The following is a 22,252-nucleotide window of genomic DNA, read 5'->3' as shown; positions in this document are numbered from 1 at the left end:
TGTTTTTTAATGGCGCTTTTCTTAATGTTATTTTTTGCTACTGATCTCGTTTCGTAATTCTTTTTTCTCGATTGTTTTTCACTTGTATTTAAAGTTGCATAGGCGAATTAAGCATTTGCGTGGAACGTTTTTGTTTTTATTCGGAAAACTCCGAATAAAATTTCTCCGGCAAAGTTTATCTAAGAGAGTAAGTGTTCAAAAAGAGTAAGTTTTCAAAAAGTTGAGATTATTCTGCTAGTGTTCATAAAAATTCACTTCAAAATTATTTTACTTTCATTATTTCTTGTCTTTTAAATTCCTTTTCATCATAATATTTCGCACAGTTTGTAATTTGCCCATCTTTTGAACGTAGTACAAATTATTGAGTGGTACAAAGAACAGGACAGAACAAGTACAAATTATTGAGTGGTCTCCTTCTTGTTTTTTGTTTTCTTTCTCTCTATCGCATCTCATTGTTACCTCTATGATTACTTGCTTAGTTTTACATTTGAGAATTAGAACTTATGTAAACCGTAATTATGTAGCTGAATTATGTGCTTTTCTCTTCGTAACTTTGCAAAATATCTATCAAGTATCAGTATCTTCAAAAGGATATCGTATTATATTTGTTTTCCTGTCTCGTTTTATGTTGTTATTTCACTGATTGAGCTTATCTTTGGAAAGAACACTAAACGCTCGAAAACCAACGCGTCAATCGTTCGGTTTTTCAGATGACATCCAAGGGCAAGGATCTCTATAAAACATTCAAGAGGTCAATATCAAGTTCAGTCAATGAGGTGAATGTTTCCGATGGTTTTTCTTATCTTTACACCACTTTCTTTATGTGCTTCTTTTATGTTAAGTTCAATTTGTGAGTAAAACGTTGATAGCAATCATCTTACTGGCTTAGCAAACTAGCAAGTAATCTTTGAATGCGGCAATTTCTCTGTTTCTATCGAGAAATGTCGAACTAAATGTCACTGACACGACTAGATATGAGAAATCCTCTATCCTCAGTCAGACTTCTAGCAATTCTCAAGAACTAGGCCATTTAATCTGCGGACTTACTTTTCTCCTGTGCTCCACAAATATGTATCGATTTGGTGGACCTTACTCTACGTACAAGGTGACGTTCTTGAACCAACTGAGCCATGATTCAGTTGCAGATATTGTGACAGTTTTAGGTGAAAAAAGTTAGTTCAGCCATCTTATTTGCTATTTTAGGTCCTTAGCTCATCATCACAATCCACATCTGGGAGTTCCGGTGCCAAATACGGAGGTGGTTCAGGGAAAACATGGATTCATCCGCCAGGCGAGTAGATTGGTTTGATCTTCATGAACTTGTGTTTTCATTGAATGCAATCGAACCCTGTAAAACGTTTTGTTTGGAGAAAAAACGCCCACTGTAAAATGTTCCATTGTATTGGTTCTCAAGAAATAACTCGGCACGGTTGCAGATGTGTTATTGAACGGTCGAGTCGAATATAGCGTGAAATTCTTCGGATCACAAGAAGTGAAAGAGGCAAAAGGCACAGAAGTTATCCGCGACGCTATTCATGCTATTCAGTTCCAAAATGGGGTGAGTGTGTGGAAGTCACTTCATTTCGAACGGATTCTTATAGATTGATTCCAGGTGAAAAGGTTCGAGTCAACACAATCAGGCAATAAATTACAAAAGGTGGATATACAAATCAACGTTGAGGGGGTAACGATTGTGGATTCAAAGACGAAAATGGCCTTGCACAGATATCCGCTTCAGAAAATATCCTTTTGTGCTGACGATAAGCAGGTAAGGTCGAAAAAAGATAGAAATTGTTTGAATCTTTTAATAAACAAGTTGCTGTACATTTTCCAGGACAAAAGGATCTTTTCATTTATTGCAAAATCAGAGTCGGATCCTTCTAAACATGAATGTTACGTGTTTCTTAGTGACAAGATGGCCGAACAAATCACTTTGACTGTGGGAGAAGCATTTGATTTGGCATATAAAGTGAGTTGAGCTCATTTTTGGCGGTTAGCTGCTGTTTTTCGTTTTCTTTTGGTTATGAAGTCAGGACCTACTGGAATAAGTACACTATTATCCAGTACTGAATTCCTGCAAACGTCTTGATTTCTTAATAACCTTTATTTTCAGCGATATATGGATAAGAATAAGACGTCATTGGAGAATCAGAAACAGGTAAGATCTTGAAAGTTGCATTTTCTTTTCTGAGTCATAAAAACAAGTTAAAATATTATTCATCAATGATTAATATAAGACAGATTTTCCTATGAACCGGTTGGAATTGGAGTTGGCGCTGTTGCAGTACGGTTCTACCTCTTTCTTTCAAATAGTTTTGTATTTTATTCCATCTTGTAATACATTAATTCATGCTTAACCTGAAACCTATGTTTAATGATCGAGCATTGCATAGCATGTGTAAGCTTCTTGTTCGGCAATGAACCCCATATAACTCATATTTTTTTCACTTATTGAAAACCCACAATCAAGCATCATTCGGCAAAAAGACTTCATTATAGCTATTCCATCTTTTTTTCGTGTGGAAATCTGCTGCATTGCTTGTTCAGATCTTCGTTCTTCGAAAAAGAATTGCTGAGTTAGAAGCTGAAAACCAAGTACTTAGCGAACGATTGGCTGAAGCAATTCGAGCAAACAAGGCTCCTCAGGTGCTAGTTTGTACGAGTTTTCATGCTGTGATGTGCTTGCTCTTATACTTTTGATTTTTTTTTCTACAGTTGTCATTGTTGGATGCACCAGCACTTCCGTCCTCTCCAATGCCATCGGGGCCTCCACCTGGATTGGCGAACAACGTAAGTGTCTATACTGCGATCATTGGGCAGATTCAGATCTGATTAGTTCATTTCAGGCCATCTACTCCACACCACATAATCTTCAAGTGTTACCGAATGATCCATTTGTGGGACTTGTTACCGCCCCATCGCAATTCCCACCAACAGTAAATACCACCACACCGTCGCAAGTAAATGGCAAGTATCCTTCAAATTTTCTTTGAAGGTAAACATGTTTCCAGGAGTTTTGCCACCATGATTCTATTTAGGACACACTAACGTGACACCTGCTACACACTATTCCCCATCTGGGCCAGCTCCTTCCCAAGCCCCTCCTCCATGTCCAGTTCCAACTCTCGCCCCACCTCCACCTGTGGCGCCACGTCGTCACCATGCACCATCTAGAGCAAATTCCGCTCCGGTTCCAGAGGTATACAGGCATTTCATCTTCTATTTTTGAGAAATTTACTTCCTTGATAGGACTTTTCATCTATTTTTTGGATTTCTTTAGGTTGGTCGAAGGCTACAGAACCTTCAGTTGGAGAATATGGAAGACGTTTTCGATGATTCATTCGATCCAAGAGCAGATGACAAATCGAAAAAGCAGAAAGAATACGGTTGGTGGTAGATTTTTATGGATAAGTATTACGACAGCAAACTTTCTTAGTTTAGATCCGTTCGGCGACGATTTCTTGGATGACATTCTCCGAACCGGCGATACTGCAAGCCGAACCACATTAGCACGAGCTGATGCTGCACAACCAACGGCGGATGACTTCCAGAAGATGATCGATAAAGTGGATAAAAGGTTAATTCTGCATGCTTCATAGATGGTGTTGTTCGATTGGAGTGACGCTACGAACTCATCACTTCATTTCATTGGCGGTCTCTCGCGTTTACATCTCTTGAGATCCTCTGCAGAGTCCTATTAGGCCATCTATAGCTATACTTCTTACAATGTAATTAGGTCAGCGATGCTCCCCATAGATAAATTCTGTTGGGCTGTAAAGACGGTGCATATTTTTTTTAACACACGCTCCCTTTCTTCTCGAGCAAATCATTCCATTAACCACTACAATACAGTTGCGAAGAACACAGGCGATATAGTATCGCCTTGCCAAATCATCTTCTCACTGGGTAGGATAAAGAGGTGCTGGAACAGCAGTATCGTACTGGTACTTCCATGATAGCAGTGGTTAACGTTCTAACATGCGGCGAGGTGCTCATAAACATCTTGCCGCATGTTAGAACGAAGGACCATCGAAGCGGTTTGGTTTTGTTCCGTTATCCTGACTGAATCCAGGTTGGTTCCGAGGTTGAGCTTCATTCAGTGTACTTGACATGCATGTGGGAATGATCTTATTGAAAAGTTTGTATGAAACGCTCAGCAAACGATGGCGTAAGCAGTTGGGCTCGAAGCGTCCGATGAAGCTGGTGGTTACGTTTGAGATGGGATCTTCGTTAGCTCCACTCATCTTTGCGATTTGATTGCAACACGCACTTTAAGCGACGCGGCGGAGATAGCAATCGTAACCGCTGACTCCAACGCGCCGTTTAAAGCGCAGCCGCTCATACTACTTCACCAAGCTTCAAGTCGTGTGGATACAACTATATTTTCCAAAGTTGTCACGATCACTTTTCTGTTGGTTTAAAAATTGCGAGATCTTCCACTGATATGAGACCTTCTCCTTCCGAAGATGGATTGGATGTCATGTGCTCCGTCAGAATTACATGAGGCAGTGTAAGAGAGGGGGACATGGATCAAGTTCCGGGTTGCAGGAGGCGAATCCAAGCTAGCCTTATAAGAAAGGATGCGCTGCATACTTTTTCGCTAGTTTAAGCGATGCGCAATGGGAATGAGTGGAAATAATGTCGATATGCAAGTTTAAGGGAAACGAATTAAAGCGAGGAGAATAGAGAAAACGATTCTGTACTGTTATTTCTATGCTATAATTATTTGATTGCAGACTAGCTGAGATGTCATCCGGTTTTTCGGAAGGAAGATTGGAAATGGGCCAAGTATCTCCAGGCGAATCGCTAGGGGATCTTGACGAGAACGAGTACGGTACTCCGGTGGACAAAGTGAACAGTGTTGTGATGACGGGTAAAAAGGCGTAGACTAGACCTTTAGTTAATATAGTTTCGAGCTTATTGATTTTGCCGTCGGTACCAGCAAACTTGCCGAAGTTTGCAACATTGAGTCTCCTTCCATAGTCGTGCATTCCGTCGGTAATTCTATTTTTTGTCGATTGTGATACGTATGACAGCCTTTTTTTTCAGAGTTACGTGTGTCATGGCAAAATTTACTTACCTACATGCATTTAGTACTTTATTTGCTGAAACATTCACTGTATAACATAATTTTTGATTGTGGCGTCGTAGTTGTTGAACTCGACAAGTAAGCTCATATAACGATCGCCTTAATGCGGTGTCAACAGCTACGAAATCGAAATTGCCACTATTGTGCCTAATTGTTCGCGAATACAATTTGTCAGGTTGTCATTACGCATAATTATGTGATATTCACAGTTTATAAAACTTTGGATCCGTTTAGTTTTCTTTCACATGACGGCCAGTCTATGTATGTCCTATTTTTCATGTCTCTCACCCTTCACCTTTCTTGAAAATTATATTTTTTTACTTCTCCAATCAATCGTGGTGACAAAAAGTCACAATAACACGCACAGTAGGTAATGAGACTCATCATGCTCATAGAAGGTTGGGTAGAATGAATCATTCTCACCCATATAATTCACGTGATAAACTGGTGTCGTGGTGCAACCGCGCTCTACGTGCAGTAGTTCAACTAGGCGCGGAACCGTTTTTTAAAACACAAATTATTTTGTGTTCGTTTCGCTCAATGAGAACTTTCATCCAACATTAGCTCCAAAATCACAATAGAAACCACTTTACTGTTACGTTCACGCTGACCAATAAACTTTCGCATTCAAATGCAAAGGTTCTGCGTATGGAACATACTGAGTGCAGTGTAGTCTCATCTATTGCGCGCGACACGAAGCGTCCAAGTTTCCACTGTGCGTCGGTTGGCCAAATATAGTACGCAAAGACTGCTAGGAGTAACGCTAAGCACTTCATTGGTGCAGATTCGTACTGAGAATAGTCGTAAAGTCTTCACAATACTTTAATTATAACACAATATACAACACGTACATACACCTCATCACTCGGACAACTATCACAATTCTACGGAAATAGTGCACCATAAAGGAGGATTAGAAATTATCGCAAATTCAAATGATTTCTACTGAGTTTCGAAGCTAAACCTTATGAGGGTTCTAATGTAGTTAACAAGCCGAACACGTAGCAGAAAAGAAGGAAACGTGAAAGCAAGACAGTCATAATTATTATGAGATGATCCTTCCTATTAACAAATGGGGAAGGAAATTAACAGCGAGGTCCCGTTGCCGTTGTATTATGTACAGCACCGCACAATAACAAACAAATATGCATAAACAGCTCATAGAAAATTCAGAGAAAAGGTGGACAGTTTCTTATAAAGCTAGCTGAACAGCAGAAACTGTTCTATATTATAGGAGAGACATCGGTTAACCGAACTGGAACTCACAATGCACATCCTCATTCTTTTGCCAATGTCACTTTCCATCCAGCAACACTACGATCAAAGCCGCATGTCAGTAGATTGCATTGTGGATGGTCGTCTGCCCACGCCGCGCAGGAAACCATGCGAGAATGACACTAAAAATCATACTCGATCAATAACCACTGTCCAGAATACTTGCAACACCTCACTGCCGCCTGTGATCTCTATGTTTTCACCAGAAGAAATCAGGAAAACTTTTCTCTACAACGTTTTACTTACAGAAATGCCTGTTCACTGATGTTATTGTTTCATCCTAGAGTCGCAGACGTCAGAAAACACTCCTTTTTTCTGGCACAACGGGGAAACGATAAACGCCCACTAGTATCCGCTTTCGTTTTGAAATCGATAATGCTCTTTTGCGTTGGACTTTTGATCTTCTCACTAACGTCTCGTCTTTGTTTCCTCGTCTCTAACAATTGTTCCCTCTTTTTCAATATCGCATGCACTCACCCGCCGATTTGGCACTCGTGGTAGGCGATTTCCAGCCAGATCGTAAATGCGAACATGACGATTGTCGAGTGGTATCGCTATTGCTCCATGACTTCGGCTTACCTTTAAAAACGTTGAAAATTGTCTCTTCTAGTGTAATAATTGTTTAAATCACTCACTGATAAGCGGTTTGCAGCTGACGACAGTCTTATAGTGGATATCGCGCTGCGCATGTTGCGGAGATCCCAAACCTGGAGAAGCTCGCATGAACACGAAGACAAGGATGAAGATCAGTAATAAAATTGAATAAAACAACAAAGAAAGCTCACTTTAACCGTTCGGTCATCGCTGCCGGACACAATTCTGTCACCCGTTGAAAACGCTACAGAACTCACAGAGCTGGAAAGAACGTGCGATGGGAACAGGAACAGGTACGTCTTCGCTCTTAGCAAAAATTAAAGGAGGCGGAAAGCATACTCACTCCTGATGTCCCTGGAAAACCGCCACCGACTGAATGGTTTCTCGGAAATCCCACAACCGAAAGGTGGAGTCTTTTGATGATGTGACGACAAGTTTTTGGCTTGGATGGGCGGAACAGTGATTAAGTTCCATTTCGTGACCACTAAGTATGTTCAGTACTTCACCTCGCTCAACATCGTAAATGTTGGCCGTGCGATCCCAGCTTGCAGTGATCAGCTGGCTTGCTCCTGAATACAGCTATACTGGATAACATAGGAGGAAACTAAAAATAATCTAGAAAAGGGCAGGCAAATTGCAACAAATCAACAAACAACGCCAATAGAACAAAAGGCAGTGTGTGTAGCTAGCACTTAACAGCAACTACCACGAGCAACTGTAAGGAAGTATGAATTGCAGGCGAAGTGGCAAAGCGACACATTAAGCGGCACCCTACAAATTAATCATACCTGCCAACCAATCGCATCCGATGACCACCCCAGTATGTCCGGTCAGTCGCATGAGTGCAGTTTTCACACGGGCGCCTTCCGTAGTTGACTGCGGCGGAGCAGCGTCGCTCTCGCCTGCACCGCTGTCCGGTCCAGCCTTATCGTCCTCGTCGTCGTCAGAACTCAGTACCATCTGTGAGCCGATAGAAACTTTCCAGATATGTGCCGACTCGTCACCGCTCGCCGTGGCTACAGTAAGCTCTCCCGAGGAAGATTCTGGCTGTGGCGCGAATGCTACACAATTCACCGACCCAGTATGACCGATATATGTGTAGAGACATGCACCAGTGTTCAGCGACCATATTCGTGCAGTTTGATCTGAAAAAAAGATTAGTGATTCTAAAAGAAAGTTACCATAATCTCGCATTCGTTTGATGTAAAATGCAATAACTACAATATATTCTTTGTTGCGACATTGGTGGAATGTGACCATCTATCATTCATAAATTGAAATTCTTTAACCGAAACACTTATCTAAATGATTTAGCGCTCCCGAAAATCAAATGAAGCGTTGAAGACATGCCTGAACCTAACCCTAGAATTGAGGCTTAGCTTTTGTGTGCAAGGATTTCATGATGGAGCAGAGCTTCACACTCGAATATTCGAAATGTGAGGAATACTCGCTCATTTGCAGGCTCGAATATTTGAGGAGAATGGAATGAAAAATAAAAGAAAAATTTGCGAGCAAAAGACACAGACTGCTCTCAAATACCGTACCTGCACTCGCACTGGCACATATACTTCGCGTCGCATCCGCTGTCACATGCCAAACTCCATCGCGATGACCATCAAATCGACGTGTCAGTCTAGAAACACTCAGAAACGATTTCCTTGACATGATTTGAACGCAAATTCATTTCTTCACTTATTTGTACTACTATTTATAGTCAACTTCAAACTTACCGAAATCGCTCGCCATCTCCACCACCTACTTTGAACACTAGTCGACCAGGAGGTCCTCTTAGAGCAGTTCGTAGCTTCTGCCCTACATGCATAGCTAAAAGTTAACAAATTAAGCGGGAAAAATCCATGAATTTGTTATCTCGTCAGCCTTGCAACTGAATAAAGGAATGTAAGTAAAACTGCAGTAATATTTATAGCGGGAAATTCAAACTTTTTTCAATTGAAGTGTTGAAAAACTGAATAGTATGAGCTCACAATTTACTCTTGCTGTTTCAAGTAGTCGTTTATAGTCGCCATCAACAAATACCTCATCAATTTAAATTTTGCTCACGCTACCCGTTGTTTATGAGGAGTTGGATGTAGTTTCATCCTAATTGACTACTACCAGTGGTGAGAATTGCTCAACCAGTTGTCAGTAGTTAACGTGGAGATCAGCTGTACAAAGTCAGCACAAAATCAACTTTACAGCTTTACAATGACCACGTTCACTTCGCATATTATTGCACCTTATTTCGAAATTTTTCCTCGCATCCTCGCCGCGACCGTCAGAATCTTGACTAACGTTGACTTTTTGCGTGTGACTCATGCTTATGAATGTCTTCTACTCTTATATTTATGAATTTGAAATAGCACACAGACAGCAATAATGCCTTAAGAGAAGAGTCATGAAGAGAAACAATGAAAATGAGTGGTGGCACGATTGCACAATCGTCATTGACATGGAGAAATCAAGGAAAAAAAAAGATAGAAGAAAACACTTAGCCTAAGCATGCCAACAGATGTCCGCCCGATAGAAAAGACTATGAAACACAGAGTACAGGACCAGACACGCCTACACAGCATCGGAATCGAAGCTACGAAGACGTTCCGACACGAGAACGATATGCACTACAAAGCAAAACATAGACGATGGTGGTCGTTACTGTTACTGTTGTTGTCATCAATGATGATGATGTGACAAACTAGTCAGTCAGTACGTAATAACTCCATTAGCCTCATTTTTCTGCATATCTACAGTAGGAATCAACTCGATGCAGTTTACTTTGTTATCACGTCGACAACGCGAAAAACTTGTTGAAATATGAGATTTACACAAATGACTGGTTTGCCACGATGGGACTATGCTATGCCATATGGTGATTTTATGTGTTCTTTTTATTGTTTCATGCCGATGCATTCAATCATTAGTCAGCATGATGTGGCGCTTGTTTCGTATTATACCAAAATATGTAATGTTTGTTATACGCTTGATATTGAAAGATTTTTCACAGCTCGTCATTTTGAAAGTGATCGTACTCCTTAAATACGAAGCTGTAAAAATGTGTCACATATTGGGGTCAAAACGACATGAAGCACGGTGCAGTTGCGTAAGCGGTTGCGCTCGAAGAGGCGAGGTCCTCGCTGGATTCTGACCGTTGCGCTCCACCGTACCGCTTCCAACTTCGAACTCACGCAACTGCTCCGTACTTCATGTCTTTTTGACTCTACCAAATCTCCCTTTTTTCTGCTCTGAAATTCTACAGTATCAGCACACTTACAATCTCGAGTGATCTTTGCTATGAATGATAAGTTACGCCCGAACTCGAATTCAAAAAAAGAACTGGGTCCTAATTGCCCATCGATTTCCTAGGTGAAAAAAATCAAAAACAAAAATTTTATTGAGTCAAATTAAATAATGAAATATGACTTAAAGTAGACATCCAATCGGACAAATTGTAATTGATTTCACCCTCTTACGCTGTGAAAGGGCAAAGTCTTCAAAAACAAAAAAACGTCAACCAATAAAGATCATATCAACCTCGGCATTAAACGAAGTAAAACTATGTGAAAAATTTTGTTGCTAAACGTATTCTCTTTATTTCAAAAACTTCTACGAATGCTACAATAAAATACCATACTGCGTGGTCAACGGTCAGCTGCTGTGCAGAACCCGCTCAGGGGAGTAGAAAAGTTTTTTTGTTTCAAAAATTAACTTCAAAAATTGTTGACTGATCTTCCACGAACAATAAATTTGTGAAGTTCACTGCACGAAGTAACACACAACCAAGTATAGTGAGAAAAAATATTGAAAGAAAGAGAAACTATGTTGTCCCTAAATTGAGGTTTTGCGTTCGAAATGTGCATATCCCCCCACAAGACCTCCATTTAAGCATAGGGACCAGTTCTCGTTCAAAACACTCAGTGTTTACAAAAAGAAATGAAAGTATGCGAGAAAATTTAGTTCGAAAAATTATGGATCTATAAGGCTACCTTCTAGTTTTCTTTCCCTTTGGCATCAGAGTCTTGAGAACGTTGAGGATTCAAAAAATATGGGGTTTTACCGTCTTTACCTCGAACATGGTAAACCTCAAAGCGAATTTTTTTCTGCCTTACGCAAGTTCTCCAAGTAAAGAGGGTGAGTTCAAGACGGCGACAAAGTAAAACATCATGAATGAGCCTTACGGTTTGCAGGAAACAATGTGTGGTCGTGCTGTGTGCGGGAGCTCAGTACAGACGACACTTTGACGATTGACGACCAACACTATACACGGACAATTCAATGTGACTCACAGGCTGACACTCAGACACCTCTCTAAGCACCGGATGACGATTACGCAAAAAGAAAAAAACTCAGTCAAGTGAACACCTTTCAAAATCGACAGAAACAAAAGTTAACAAATCGACTCGTTTCGAATATTCGTCGAAAATGGAAGTGAATTACCAGTTAACTTCGTATATTCCATAGAAGCACGAAATATGTCATCCGACAAAGCGGTACGTGATGTGAAACATGTCGTCGTCGTCTCAATACTAACTAATAGGACGGAAATTGTGTATTACTTCTTTTAATGACTATCCCTATAAAAAAAACACATTGCAGCGACAAAGCAAGGTTGTATCACTGTAAAAATGTCAAGTGCATACTTTGAGATAAGAAATTGGACGAAATCTCATAGTTCATAGAAGAAAACACTAAATAAAATAAGAAGAAAAAACATCGGAAATCACTTTAAAAAGCTGAATCGGATATGTAATAAATCAGTTTACAAATCTGGCATTTAATACTCATTTTAGCATGCCAAACATCCGAAATATTTCTCTCACTTGTTCAAGGCGGTGCTAGAAAAATCGTCAGATCCAGAAAATCAGTCGACAATGTCGAAACCGACTCCCGGGTACTAGATTTTAATTCCAAAACAAACAAAACGATGTAGACTTCATTGTTTCAGTTGATCTTACACTGTCACTCTTATATCTGGAAACAGATCTCGATTATGACTCAATCCCTAAACCACACCTCCATTCATCTGTCACATGAAATCATCATTTATGATGACACCATTGGGTCGTGTTGCAAACTTTTTTCCCGTATCTCTAGCGTGGAAAAATGACTAAGAATCTTATTTTAGCCGTACTATCACAGCTTGCAAGCAAATACTCCTCGAACTGGAGCAGAATACCAAAGAAGTTTCCTAACAGTGAAAAGATTAGTAAAAAAAAAGTATGGAGTTTTGAGTCACAAATAGATGAGTTTTTCGTACAACTAATTACCAGCTCTTACAATCGAATCATTTCAAAGCCAATCACATGACGTCCACTCTCACAGGAAACCAAAAGCAATGAACAGAAATGCACAAGATCCTGATCAATAGACTCAAAATATATGCCCGAATGCATTATTGCGCGCAATTTCACTGCGAATGTAGGGTTGAAATGAATTGAAACGAGAGAAATATATAAGAAGAAATGTAACAGTTCGGAATTTCATGGCAGATTAGCGTAGGAATTTCTTTTGAGAACTTCTGCAATTGGAAACAACAATGGGAAGAAAATAGCACAGAAAAAAGGAGAAACGTAGAAAAACGGAGGAACTCGTCAGTAAAGTTCGCTGTACTGAAGACCTATGAAGGAGAAGTAGGAATAAAAAAAGAAGGAATAGGTGAAACTTCCTCGACCCTAGCAAAAGATTTGGATTTACTCCAAAACCCCACTCGGTTTTGTCTTCTTCAGTGGACCGTCCAGAATTGTTTTCAAGTCAGACCATTTTGTAAGTTGAGTCAATAAGCAAACTGTCGTGTTAGGAAATTCAGTGAGAACTCGACCTACGTTACCAGGGGTAGGATTTACTACACCTAATAAGTTAATAAATCTTGTTGTTCACCATGACGTCTACGACCAGGACAGAAGTAAAAAGTATATGGTTGTTTGGAGTGAACAGACTGGCACAACCGAGCAATTCTGGACGTTGCCCAATCGGCAAAGCATAACTTATGAAGATTTAAAATATATGGCCATCATAACAGCTTCAAATATCATAACAAATCAATTGACGCGCAAACATATGGTAGACTGTATGCAACAGTGTCGAATTTCATATCAGCATATGACAACTATAAAACTGACAACAAGAAATAAAATAGACTAACGGGAAGGGAATGGGAAGATTTTCATATGAAACGTAGCTATCCTATTGAATAAACGTGGTGTCTGACCAAATTTGCACAGAATGAAGATCTTGTGATCATCATGGACGAGTTTTCTCCCGGAGACTGGCTATCCTCTAGTTCTACTAGACCCCAATATCTTTTGCTTTCTATAGTAGCTGGTACCTTTTTTGAAATAATGAAACGATGAAAATGAAATCCTTTTGCGTGGTGAAACAAGAAGTATTATGAGACTTTTTAACTATGCATTTGTGAACCAACTGGGATGAAAAACTAACCAGCATAGCTAAGCGTCAATAACTCCACAGCTGATGAAAGACAACTCATAAAACTACAATATAAGCTCTTTACAGTACGAATAAGGTACAGTACGAAAGTACAATACGAAATCAGATTTTAAGTTGCGAAAAAAGGGTAAAAAACAACAGTCTGAATTCGTTTTCATCGTATCATGGTCGTTTCAAAACAACATGATACCTAAGGCAGGGAGTAGCACGATAGGGGTTGCGATCTGGGAGGAAACCTTGTTAGCTCTACTGATTTCTGCAGTCCTAGTGGCGGTAGTGACGGCCCCTCCTTCAGGTCGTTTTGATCCGGCTTTACTTACGTGCCACCACTCGAGTACGAACAACATCACCTTTTCATTTTTACAGAGCCGGTATTTAACATCTACTTGTTCCTGCTCGTTTCGAACGATCAAAAAGAGAGGAGGAGGTGGAGGAAGAGGAGAGGAGGAAGAAGAGAAAGGCAGAAGCACACAAAAAAGCATTTTCGTGATCAACAGAAAAGTACGGATAGGCAAGCTTCTCCAATGAAGGAAAAACAAGCTGTAATGTTACCATTTAAAAATGATGAATATTCCTCTGAGAAGAAAATGTCGACCAACCTGGATTTAACTCCAACTCTGTGAAAGATATTCATACATTTTAGACGATTTTAATACTAACGAAAAATTTCTTTAAAAAAAACGAGCTCTAAGTTGGAGGAAGTATCCATGCCTTGCTCAAACTAAGGTGTTAAGAAGAATAAGAATAAGAACTAAGAAGGATTAACATTTGCACACACAATGTGAGCCTACCCTGTCTCTGCAACAGTGCGCTAACTTCACAAATTCCGGAGCTGGAACTAGCTAGGCGGCTTTGTTTATTGTCATGACACCTTGGGTACACAATCACTTAAAAACTTCCGCCGTCTACTTCTTTCCTGGTGTCCTAATCGTTACTCACATTTGCAGCTCTTGAAATCTCATGGACTAGAAATTCAAAAAGCAGGAAACAGGTAACCATGAAAATAAGTCTTTCTTTATTTCTTACGCTATAAATAACGAACTGGTAAACAGTACGGTACGGTACCTTTTCTGCCACCGCCTCCCTTTATGCTTTCGTTGGTCGCGGTGAACGACTCTGATTGAAGGACAGAGACGTCACCATCGGCTCCTGTTTCCAGCGCTTCGATCTTGGCACGAACTGAACGAGAATGCTCGCTAGATTAAAAACCTTTAATTTAAAAAAAATACAAAGAAAAACCTACGAGCACAGTTCTCTGCGAACAACGATTCAAATTCTTTATCGATGAGCCCGAAGAGATGATACAGTCTCGCTCTGAAGTCATTAGAAGTACAAACGTTTTCCAAGCGGAAAGCTGCAGCAAAGATACCTGTGTGGTGCAGTGGTGTCGCTTGCATCGTACTCCACAGCAGCCTGCGCCGAGTACAACATGTCTGAATCCGTGCTTGCTCGACTTCGAGTAGGATTTCCTGTAGTCCGTTGTGATGACATAGATCAATGTACCTAGTTCAAATTTCAGAAAACAAGTCGCCAAAAGTAAAACCATCGCAGAATCTCACGGTCTAGAAACTCGTGAAGATAAGGCGAGAAAAACTCTTCCCACTACCCGAAATACTTTGAAGACCACAAATCTTTACTGAGGAAAGAGATCATAGATCTTAACTCGGTTACTGAGATACAAACCAGTCAGGCAAACTGTTATAAAATAATAAAATAATGTACGCATACAACGTAATTTAAGAAAAAAAAAACCGTGCTTTCTGTAGTGTCTCCAATGTATGAGAAACAAACAAATCTTGAAAACTACTGCTTAGATAAAATTGAACGATACTGTACAAAATTCCTTAGAGACTTTAAAGAACTATAGATTTTGAATATGACTTTGAGGATCCTCTAAACTTGAAGAAGCCTCAATAATGTCAAATAGTTATTAGACGTGAATACCAGTTCTAGAGGGAGAAAAGATATGAAAGCAATATTGAACGAGAATTTGCTCACAACACTCCAAATTATAAGCAAATTCTTGCCGAAACTAGTCTATAATCCAGCACTTACATTCTTAACATATGATGCACCCGCTTCCTTATAATCAACGTTTAAATCCAGTATGAAAGGAGCATTTTGCCTAACAAACGCTATAAAATCATGAACACATGCGATCCGTTCTATAAGTCCAGCTTGGCCACATGGGACGAGACGAAGGAGGGCAGGTAGCTTCACGAACATACGCAGTAAATGTGCAAGACCATAAAACTTCGATGGACGGATCATGTCCGGGCGGAGAGGGCCGCCATCCTGAAAATATTACGCGTTCACAGTGCAAGTAGGTTGCTCAAATAGCGCACTAACACGTAAACAACCAGTGCGTAGTATTTTCTCCAACGCCTAATGCAATATCAAAGTGCACACGAAAAAATCCTGGATAAATGAAACATATTGGAATTAACGGCGGTCCCGTGAAATGCAATTCAAAGAAAAACAAACGAAAATTGAAATCATGATGCAGCTACATAAAAATAGAATGTAGTCAAAACCAATCACAAAACAGAACTAACCATGATTTGAGCGTACACGGACAACGGCAACGACGTTTTCACTTCACGCGATGACTTGCGTAGACGACGGGGCGTCACCTCTTGAGATTGCAACTGTTCGGCGTCAAATTTCTCTTGTTCTTTCTTAGCCAACGTATTGAATTGTAGCCTTTCAAATTTGTACAGAAGTTGATAAGGTAACAGAATGTCAAAATAGTCTCGCAACGCCTTCGCCGTACTAATCAGCATATCATTTCCGGATAGATACGTTACACCACCGTCATGCCTGCAATTTCTAGCGATTGAAATAGATTGTATTTCAGAAATAAATCAGCTACTCACTCGATTTCTATTTCTTTATCGCCGTAACGTGACTTTGTAAACTCAACATACTTCCCCACTATATCGTACACTGTAACTCTTGCAGGCAAATTAGCGAGTTTTCCATGGTTCACCACGGCGTCATGTTCATTTACCAGGATATTTTTAATCAATTTCGGAAGGTTGCTCAGCTGCTCCAGCTGTGCGTCGATTTCTGGACCTAGTTGGTCAGCCGGAATACGAATAGCACCTAAATCACGAAAACATGGTTGACGATTCCCTGCAGTCTTACATGAAAGAGAATCAGGAATGAAGGAGAATCTGAACAAGATATCAGAACTTCTTACATGTATCTCTTGCAGCTTTCCGCGAAGAAGATTCGTGTTTAACGGAGGAAGCTCGGCGGTCGCTGTGAGTGCTGGGAGCATGAGTGCTACTACCTAAAATATGGATAAATATAGATGCCAAATAAGATCGCAAGAATGAATGAGTAGCCATTTAGTAGTAATAACAGTAATAAATAGGAAAAATAAATAGTAAAATGGGACCGTGAATCGAGCATGATACACTGTATGCCCATGTCCTATGCCGCACAATTTCGATTTTAACAGCTAATTAGAAGTGAAAATGTCTTGCATAAAAATCAAAGGGCATCTATGATGCAAATATAAAAATAAAATATTGATTATATGAACATCGAACCATCGCAGATATAGTAACCTGATCGGTTGAATGGCTTTAGCAGCACTAGGACACCCTAACAGCAGAAAAAAAAACGCAATAACAACAAAATAACTACAACCGCTGGCGAACTTGTTATTATAATTTCATATTGATGAGTGGTTGAAAAAACTAGAACGTAAACTATGTGATAAAAGAGGAAATAAATTGGAGAGAAGTGTAAACGTTCACAGAGATTTGCTAGTTCTAAGAGAACTAGGTGCGTTGCGACCAGATTAAACCATTTGTGCAAAAACTCTCGATCGGTGTTCTATTGGTTTATATTTCTACTTCTACACTAGCATAACTTGTGGATAAAATACACAGTATAAGAATTTTTCTGTAAACGGCCTAAATTTATGAGTTGCTCCTTATTTTTAAGAATAAAACCGTTTTAACAATTAATTCTGACAAAACTGATGAAACGATTCAAAACAGACAAAATCATGTTAATAAAAACGAAAAAAAGCGTAAAACCAGTACTCTGCAAACAATTTATAGTAGATAAACAGGAAAACAAAATCCGAATCTTAGTCCATTTTCCATTTGCTTTCGAAACTGATGGCTGGGAAACTTACACTTAAAAAAATATAGGATTCAGTGGAAATGTTGCAGCTTTAAAGAAAATCTATTAAATACACATGCAACTGAGAAATAACCAAATAAATCAAATCCTCTAACTATAAATCTACAAATCTGTTACTATTAATATTCAGAAAGTAGAACAAAACGCTCTACTGACTACCTGCGCGATCACTCGGCGTTGACGCTCGACTGCCGGTCTCACTTTTTCTTGTGTCGTCGTCCTCTAACTTTGCTCGTTTCCGCTTCGTTTTTGCCGAGGTGGCTTCCTGAATATCCGCCTTCGCTTTGGCGATATTCGCCTCCGTGAGCGGCAGAAAATAGTCTGGACATTGCGATTGTCGAATGCGTTCATCGTAGCGTTTATGCCATCCTTGGTAATGCACCAAGTAAACCATTTCCCCATCCACCTCTTCCACTTCTATGATTTTTGCCTCATAGAAGTATAGCCCGTGTTTGCATAATACTTTGTCGTTTACTTCGTGTTTATGTTCTTTTTTGGGTGGCATTGCCAACCTGAAAATTGCATATTTCATGGGAATCAGAGTGCTTTGAAATCGAAATAATGCAATAAAAGCCTATAAAACAACGAATAAATTCGACAATAATGAAGAGGAATAAATTCTAATTTATCTATTCATCTGCCGTCCTGCTCAGTTTATTATCTAAACATAATTCAAATAGTAAAATGAGGAAAACGGGAAAGTATTGTACTTGGTTCAGCTAATGGAGGAATATAACATCTGTAGACGCAGACACCTACAGCGTAATATCAATGTGATAAAAACAAGCGAAGAGAATTTCTGCTTTTAAAAAATTTTTCTATCTATCACTTTCTTAAAGAATTTCTTATTCACAGCAATATCATGAGCTACGAAGGAGTATTGTTCTGAAGCATCACTTTCTGAACTGAAACGGAAAGAACGAAGAACGGAAAACAGAGCTGAGAGGAATTTTGCTGGAGTAAGCAAAAAAAAACACAACTCAGAAGTAAAAATAAACAATCAATATAGAGAATTCAGTTAATATGTATTATGTATATAGATTTTCGGATGGAAAAGAAACTGACACGCGAAATTCTCCCATAAAAATAAGGAACCGTTCCAACACTAAGTTCTGCGTCAGAAAATACAAAATACTCTATAAGGAATTTTCAAAGCAATTCCCACTTGAAGATGAAATTTTGGTGCGACTTTAATTTAAAAAATAACGAATAGTACATAAAAAAAATGGCGGTTAGGAACAGAATTCCCCAAAAGAAATGCGCGCTTTGAAAATTTAACACAAACAGGGCGATGGGGGAGCGAACAAAATTACACACCGAACGAATCACTCGTCGAGCACACACACTTCGCGAACCTACGCACTCGTGCACCAGAACCTCCAGACTCGAATTCTAATAGTTTTTAGTTGTTCACCCAATGGAAGTGAGTTATTTCCTAAAAAGTTAGGAAATTTATGCAGTTTAATTACTGTAGCTGTAGGAGTAGGTTTTTTTTTCTTCATAATATCGAGCAAAATTCCACCTTTTTGGAAATCCACGACTCACGAAAAGGAAAAGAATGAGAATTCTATTTCACCCTGAGAGAAACGCATGTAACATGAAAGTAGGACTCTGTTACAGAATTAATTTGCGGCGACGCCACGAAGAGAAAAAAATGGATCGGTAATGGATCGATATTCGTTGACGCCGCTGTATTATCGCCAAGACCTCAACCGAAAGTGCATCGAACTACTAAATGAGGTGAGGGAAGTAAAAATGTGATCTACTTCATCTGAAATCGCTGCAAGTAAAAATTATAAACAAACAATGAAACGAAGGTGAGTCCAGCAGTCCAGTACCAATTTTGATTGGGCTGATTTCAAATCTGTTCCTTATCTTCCAGAAACTTATCGGAACATTTCTTAATAGTCTCAAAGTCAACAATGAGATAAGTCTTCAAAGCAACGAAGGCTTATCGCAGGTATATAGGATTAGGTGCCCCTCAAAATGTGAAGTTACGTATAGTGTTGAGTACCGTACCGGGAAATTCTTCTCCTACCGAATGTATGTGACCAAGGTATTGCGGAGTATGGTATTTCAAGCTCTTACTGCTTTCCATTTACTGCTTCCTCATTAGTTAAAGACATGGCCATTACGTTTATTATTACATAGGATTTGAACTGTCATCGATTATTGTTTGCATTTGTTTGCCTACACTACATGTCACCGCAATAGATTTTTATCGTTATGACGTAGTGAACGAAAACTAGTCTCTCTGCTGCGGTTCTGAAGTAAAATGTAGGGAGAAAATGTAGTTGGGGGACCACACAGTGGCTCCCTTATTTCTCGACACTCCAACTTACTTTTTTCTCTTTTTAATTTAAGTTTACTTGCTGTAGATCCTCTAAGACTAATGCTTAGGCCCTAGGGTCCCGATTGAATTAATTATTTATTTCGAGAAACAAGGACGCCATTGAGCACTCGCCCCCAACTACATTTTGCCCAAGTGTAGCTGGAGGAGGAGGCGGAGGTGGACTCAACTGCACTCTTATTTCTGAAACAGAATAAATGGGGTCCTAAAACCTAAGCATTAGTCCTGGAGGATCTATGACATGGAAACGCAGGGAAAATCCAGAAAATAGAGCGCTGTCTAACCTCCCGCTCTACAAATGCAGAAATCAGATGAATCAGGAATTTCTCAGCTTACAGTTCAGCCAACTTCTCACACTTATAAAAGTGATAACTTCACGGATCCTTTTCAGGAATGGCCGCGCAGCGACGGCTCACGAGAGCATTCACAAGCGAAGTCGTGTCGCTCGTCTCCACCTATGTCATTCCTTTTCATAGATAATGAAAACGACACACTTATTGGACACGCGCGAATATGTCTGCTTCCAAATAGGTACATTTTTTCCAGTGATAGAAGTCCACCTGTGAGTGAACCCCTAGTTTTAGACCTACTTCTTGTTGGATAGAATCGGTGATAATCGCAAAGGATCTTCGTGGACAAGGTTTGGGGAAAAGTCTGATGACACGTTTGGAGAACGCTGCCAAAGAATTCGGCTTCGATGAGGTATATAGTGCGCTGATTGAGTCGAACACCCTCATTTAATTTTGCAGACACGAAACGCCAGCCAGTTTTGCTCTTCAGGCATTTTTGTCTACTGATGATCAGGTGATTTTCTATGAAAGATGTGGATACAGCAAATGCGAACCAATACTGCATTCCACCACTTCAACATCCGTCTTTCCTGTTATGTCCAAGCTAATGGTTGGTCCTTATCGTTTTTCATGACAAAAGGTCCGTGAGATGAAAATTCGCTGACGCTATCTTAGGTTCATGATCAGAATAAGATTCCTGGGGAGGCACTGGAGAAAAAAATGAGCAACGGTGATGACGTTAGTTCTCCAAATGGACGCGAAACAACAACCTTCGCGCCGCCGCCAGCGCCTCCACCGCCTCCAGTGCAAAACTGTTCGCCTTCGAAGACATTGTCTGCTCCAGTGTCTACTGTTGGTCACCAGTATATGTGTAAAAAGTTGGTTTGATTGGTTTTGATTCAAGTTATAAATGCATGTATAAATATGAGGACCGTTCTTTGTTTTGATTTTGTTCATGAAAAATGACTCACTTGTGTTGACTTCTGCAAGAATTGCCTGACGCAGAAAGAAACCAAAGACGTAGAAATGTTTTGTAAAGCTGAGAACAGAACGTAGAAGTGTGCAATGTTGGAAAAGGAAAGAGAAAGTGCGTCTAATACCCAAGTAACTAAAAGACAACAATATGTCAAGAATTTGCAAGCACATCATACTTAAACGTAAAAACCTTCTTGAGGCGGAAATAAAACGCATTTTTCAAACACTGAGTGACCGATGCAGTCATGATGTCATGATTGTTCTATAATACAACGTAATGACTGTTCTATATACAGTCAGTACGGATGTACAGTTGGCTCAAAACGGCATGAAGCACGGACTATAGTTGCGTAGGCGGCTGCGCTCGAAACGGCGCGGTGAAGCGTAACAGTTGGGATCGTGTAAGGACATTCGCTACCGCCACCTATCTCTGCAGTTCGCCATGGTCCCACCTCGATACCAACCGCCATCACACCGCTTCGACCGCAACCGCTTACGCAAATGTCCGTGTCTCATGTCGTTTTGACCCGACTATAGTCGTCGTTTCAAATGTTCATAAGAATACACACCTCTTACTGAGGACTGAGGATATAGTGGGTCATTCCCGTTCACGCTAAGACCGTAATCTGTCTAATGCAACCTACATATTCTTCTGCTTTACACACACATAAATTTTCTGCCGCACTCGTAGGTGCGATGCGTTCATCCGGTTAAAAAAATTTGCTCCCGACTTGCACCGGTCTGACTGCTTCAGCTCCTAGGCAGACCGTAAGTCAAGTCGGAACCAAATTGAGGCTAGGGACTCAAACCAAAACAACTAAGCAAAGCACTCAGCGATCTTCGTTCTTTTGAGATTTTTTTCCTGGGTTATTATTGTAATAATATAAACTGACAATTCCAATGTGATTACTTTTCAATACGTAAATTTCTGAAATGGTGTGCATACAATTCTTTTTAGGTAGATTTTTCTCGAAGAAATGCGAAGAGAAGTGGGCTACCTGCAACCAATTATTCAATTAAAATGATGTTAATAAGTGTTTATTTAGATGTTTGAACATGACAATTCATTCAACGCGA

General features: G+C 39.9%; 3 protein-coding genes across 7 annotated transcripts; 2 read left to right on the top strand and 1 right to left on the bottom strand.

Annotated features, from left to right (window-relative positions):
- Positions 1-710: 710 nt before the first annotated feature.
- On the top strand, positions 711-5,171 carry RB195_008316 (uncharacterized protein; the record flags this gene model as incomplete). 2 transcript variants are annotated; one of them, XM_064194754.1, is made up of 15 exons in its annotated part: positions 711-776; positions 1,204-1,291; positions 1,437-1,558; positions 1,613-1,768; positions 1,835-1,969; positions 2,114-2,158; positions 2,548-2,646; positions 2,716-2,790; positions 2,847-2,967; positions 3,039-3,199; positions 3,281-3,386; positions 3,442-3,577; positions 4,737-4,829; positions 4,910-4,998; positions 5,050-5,171. In XM_064194754.1, the coding sequence occupies 15 exons, from the start codon at positions 711-713 to the stop codon at positions 5,169-5,171; spliced, it is 1,614 nt and encodes a 537-aa protein (XP_064045898.1). The 2 variants fall into 2 exon arrangements, with proteins under 2 accessions (XP_064045898.1, XP_064045899.1); XM_064194753.1 differs by lacking the exons at positions 4,910-4,998; positions 5,050-5,171 and having other exon boundaries at positions 4,737-4,887.
- Positions 5,172-6,281: 1,110 nt separating this feature from the next.
- On the bottom strand, positions 6,282-18,065 carry RB195_008315 (uncharacterized protein; the record flags this gene model as incomplete). Of its 3 annotated transcripts, XM_064194752.1 has the most annotated exons (18): positions 6,282-6,293; positions 6,356-6,403; positions 6,472-6,486; positions 6,842-6,943; positions 7,000-7,071; positions 7,150-7,219; positions 7,302-7,527; positions 7,747-8,103; positions 8,503-8,591; positions 8,689-8,782; positions 14,465-14,578; positions 14,643-14,713; positions 14,769-14,868; positions 15,475-15,694; positions 15,955-16,219; positions 16,276-16,504; positions 16,602-16,694; positions 17,720-18,065. In XM_064194752.1, the coding sequence occupies 18 exons, from the start codon at positions 18,063-18,065 to the stop codon at positions 6,282-6,284; spliced, it is 2,523 nt and encodes an 840-aa protein (XP_064045896.1). The 3 variants fall into 3 exon arrangements, with proteins under 3 accessions (XP_064045896.1, XP_013293368.2, XP_064045897.1); XM_013437914.2 differs by lacking the exons at positions 6,282-6,293; positions 15,475-15,694; positions 15,955-16,219; ... (1 more) ...; positions 16,602-16,694; positions 17,720-18,065 and having other exon boundaries at positions 6,367-6,486; positions 14,769-14,890; XM_064194751.1 differs by lacking the exons at positions 6,282-6,293; positions 6,356-6,403; positions 6,472-6,486; ... (8 more) ...; positions 14,643-14,713; positions 14,769-14,868 and having other exon boundaries at positions 15,437-15,694.
- A 1,160-nt stretch (positions 18,066-19,225) lies between these two features.
- RB195_008314 (uncharacterized protein) lies at positions 19,226-21,088 on the top strand (the record flags this gene model as incomplete). Of its 2 annotated transcripts, none has more annotated exons than XM_064194750.1 (5): positions 19,226-19,300; positions 20,302-20,441; positions 20,495-20,612; positions 20,691-20,810; positions 20,888-21,088. In XM_064194750.1, the coding sequence occupies 5 exons, from the start codon at positions 19,226-19,228 to the stop codon at positions 21,086-21,088; spliced, it is 654 nt and encodes a 217-aa protein (XP_064045895.1). The 2 variants fall into 2 exon arrangements, with proteins under 2 accessions (XP_064045895.1, XP_013293370.2); XM_013437916.2 differs by having other exon boundaries at positions 20,876-21,088.
- Between the last annotated feature and the right edge of the window lie 1,164 nt (positions 21,089-22,252).

This window comes from Necator americanus, chromosome III (assembly GCF_031761385.1).
Source record: "Necator americanus strain Aroian chromosome III, whole genome shotgun sequence".
Taxonomy (NCBI): domain Eukaryota; kingdom Metazoa; phylum Nematoda; class Chromadorea; order Rhabditida; family Ancylostomatidae; genus Necator; species Necator americanus.
Note: the sequence above shows the minus strand (reverse complement) of the source record. Positions and strands in the feature narration are given on the sequence as shown.